This window comes from Macadamia integrifolia, unplaced genomic scaffold, assembly GCF_013358625.1.
Source record: "Macadamia integrifolia cultivar HAES 741 unplaced genomic scaffold, SCU_Mint_v3 scaffold1736, whole genome shotgun sequence".
NCBI lineage: Eukaryota > Viridiplantae > Streptophyta > Magnoliopsida > Proteales > Proteaceae > Macadamia > Macadamia integrifolia.
Genome location: NW_024868330.1, coordinates 97,475 through 100,963, shown reverse-complemented (window position 1 = coordinate 100,963; position 3,489 = coordinate 97,475). Strand labels below are relative to the sequence as shown.

Genomic DNA, 3,489 nt, shown 5'->3' with positions numbered 1-3,489 from the left:
TTTTGGGGCTTCTTGTGATTTTGAGAAATATGGTTGAAAGAAGAAAGAGAAAGACTTGTGGAGAAATCCAGTTGGAGGGTTACAGTAGTTCTTCCCAAAGGGATGAGGGCTTGGCCGATTGGTACTCTGGGCAGACTCTTCACAATAGTTGGAACCACATCTGCAACTCTGTATGGGGTTCTTGGCTAAGTCTTTACATTTCATTCATTATTTTGATCATCTTTTATTCTTGTTTTGTTTTGTTTTTTTTTTGTTTTTTTTTTTTTTTTATTATCTTTATGTTGTTGTTGTTGTTTTTTTTTTTTTTTTGTATATTCTTTATTTCCAATAGCATGAGGGGAGGGAACCACCAACCTTGGCCCTGTATGGCCATCCGAACATGGTTCAGTCATGGTACAGGATGCTTCCTCGTAGAGTGAAGGAGATGGTTGATTCATCATACTTGTACTGGTTAGCCCTTGTAGAAACCCAGAAGTTCAATCTGGCACTGGTGGGGGCCCTAATGGAGCGGTGGTGGCCGAGTTCTCATTCTTTTTATCTTCTTATTGGCAAGATCACCATCATGCCTCTATGCTTTTTATGCCTTGACAGGCATTCCATATGGGGGTAGACCTATGGCCTTACTTGGGACTTCGACTGTCAGGGAGTTTGCAGACTTGACAGGCCTTACTATTGTGGCTAACCAGATATATATCCGTCTAGGGGAGATCAGTGCATGATGGTGGAGAACTGGCCTGTGGGTGAACCTAGGCAATATGGCATAGGTGGCCCATTCTTTCTTGCTATTTGTTGTGGGTCAATGCCTTTTTAGTGACCTCCGAGGGGGAGTAGACATTTGCTTGGTGTTCTTCTTTCAGAATCTTGAGGCAGTAGATTCTTGGGACTAGGGTGGGGCTACCTATGCATATCTCTTGCGGACCCTAAATCTGTTGTCATATGGAGACCGAGGTCTCAAAGACGCGGGCTTCATCCTCCAGGTAATTTTCCTTCTTGTACCTATTTCCTTTCATTCATTTGGATTGCACTTTCTTACTTTAATCTCTTGAAACAGCCTTGGTGCTTTGAGCACTTGGGGATTTTAACTTCCAGACAGAGGGAGCGTCAGGCATTTTTCTTCCCTATAGCCACAAGGTGGGGAGATAATCAGGTGCTTAGGGCTCGACGCCATCCTCCGGGGACCACTACTCATTCTCTTTTAAACAATCTCACTGAGGTATGCCACATTTGATACTGAAATTCCTTTTATCTTGTGCTATGCTTACTTTTCCTTGGATTTGTAGGTCACTTGGAGACCATTCCAGTGCCTTATATTTTCAGATTCTGATGGAGTTACATTGGCTGGACAATTATCTAAGAACCGAGTCCTTTCCAGGGCATATGGGGCCACGTCTGGTATCTGGGAGAGAGAGTAGTTCCCTAGTGGTTGGATGTCGAGTCACGCTTCTCTCCCAATCTTCCTCCACCCACTATGCACTGCTCAGAGGTCATCCGTGCGGACGAGATTGAGAGTTTGACTGAAGGAGTATGGGATGACTCATTTTTTGACAGGCATAGGGACTACAGAGCATTCCTGGAGGAGGAGATAGTATGCACCCCTCTTGGTCCTAATGGTCCAGTGGTATATTGCCCTTTCTTGAGTATTTCCTTCAAATTCTTTCTTCTTTTGGTCTGGAGTGATGTTCTTTCAGGGGAGAACACGATGTGTAGACCCTTCTATTGTTCGGTCGCACATCAGTGCTGTTGATCCTTCAAAAGCGGGACCCTCTACTAGTGCAGGTGGGTCTCTCGTAGTAGCCAACATCCCCTTCTGTGGTTTCCCTGCTTGGTGCTATCCCAATGCGGCCAACCCAAGTCTCCCCCATCTTCTGGAGCGGAGAACAGATGTAGATGTTTCCCTTGGGCTGCCCATTCCTTATGACTATGTGAGTATTTGATCATCCTTCAATTGACTCTTGACTTCCTTTGGCTGATATACTCTTTCTCAGGTGTCTCAGGAGGTCTATTCTGAGATCAGGAGGATGCATTATGGCCTGTGCGAGGCAATGGTTGCCAAGGTATTTCATACTTTCCTCTTTCTTTTTTCTTTTTTCCCTTCTTCTTTCATTATTCTTTATTGATCCTTTCCTATATTCCTTAGGATGGGAGGATGGCCACCTTGGAGAGCCAAGCTAGTTCCTATGAGCAGAAAATTGCACAGCAAGATGCACTGATTTAGGACATGACACAGAGGCTGAAGCAGACTGGACTAGCATCCGTGAGTTCCCCTATACTCCATGGGGATGATTCAGAGTATGGTTCAAATGATGACTTTTGACCCATTAGGGATTTGTTCGTGTATTTCCTGTAAACACAAACACATGTATATTTTCTTTTTTCTTTTTCCCTCCCCCTTGTTTGTTCATCATTTTATTTTAGCATCTTATGAATGAAAACATATCTTTGGTACAAAGAAAATATTTTTTTTTTTTGCAATGTTTAGGCATAATCAATTCCATAACTCAAGTCATAATTAGAATAATCGGGATAACACAAGAATCCAAATACTTCCTCATTCTATTACCAAGTGAATTACATAAAAAGGAAAACAATTTTTCTACCATAGATAGGATAGGTGAGTAACAAGGTGGGGAGACAGCTCTTGAGGTGGGTGAAAGTTCACTAACTCCTTTGGATCTGTCATCTCAAGCCCATATTGTCGGCCGATGTACATTGGAAAATAAAAGGATATGTGAGTCAATCCTATCAACCTGACATAATTGTAGCCAGGGGTCTTCACTAGAAAATTTGCTTGTGGCCTCCCTGGGCACCTCCATATGATATCTTGCACAATCCTTTTTTGCAGGTACTTCTCCCAATCAGTGATAAGGTCAAATTCCAAAACTTCCCTCTTGTCTTGGTAGCAAAGAGCTTCGAGTGGGTCTCCTTTTAATGGTTTAGTTAACTTCAGTTTCTCGAGGAGCCAAATCTGAAAAATAACAAGACTCCCTTGATAATGATCTAGTCTGAATCTTTGGCCATGGCTTATGTCATCAAATCCCTTGAATGTTTTTGCTAGAACCGTAGGGATGATGTCACCTCCCTTCTTCAACTATTTTACCACCTCAATTAGCACGGGTAGTGCACCAAGCCTGGGAGTTCGAAGAACATAGCGAGCTATCATGCAAAGTAAATAAGCATCTTGTGATCTCTGTTGATGGGTTCCTCCCATTGATAGGTATTGGATGAAGATCTGGGCCAATTTCAGAATGTCAATCTTCCCGTACCTAACAAATCACTTCACTTCCTCTTCTTTCCATCTAAAGAAGTTTTGAATTTTCTCTAAATAATCTTTCTTTAAAGATGGTTGGAACAACCTGCCTTTGGGTGGGGATAGCATACATACCCAGAATTCTTCGAGAGTTAGGTAGATCTCTACTAATCCAAATCGAAATACATGTAGGTTGGCATCCCAGTGTTAAGGCACCTGCCGGAGTAGCTGATGATGTAATT

At 42.6% G+C, this 3,489-nt stretch overlaps 1 protein-coding gene across 3 annotated transcripts; it reads left to right on the top strand.

Moving 5' to 3' along the window:
* Positions 1-314: 314 nt before the first annotated feature.
* LOC122064728 lies at positions 315-2,316 on the top strand. 3 transcript variants are annotated; one of them, XR_006135811.1, is made up of 5 exons: positions 315-977; positions 1,052-1,213; positions 1,281-1,618; positions 1,986-2,054; positions 2,138-2,316. XR_006135811.1 is itself a non-coding variant. In XM_042628485.1 (4 exons), exons 2-4 carry the CDS (start codon positions 1,677-1,679, stop codon positions 2,213-2,215), a joined length of 393 nt encoding a protein of 130 aa, XP_042484419.1. In that variant the 5' UTR covers positions 315-977; positions 1,052-1,676; the 3' UTR covers positions 2,216-2,316. The 3 variants fall into 3 exon arrangements, 1 of the variants encoding a protein (XP_042484419.1); XR_006135810.1 differs by having other exon boundaries at positions 1,281-1,922; XM_042628485.1 differs by having other exon boundaries at positions 1,052-1,922.
* The last annotated feature ends 1,173 nt before the right edge of the window (positions 2,317-3,489 follow it).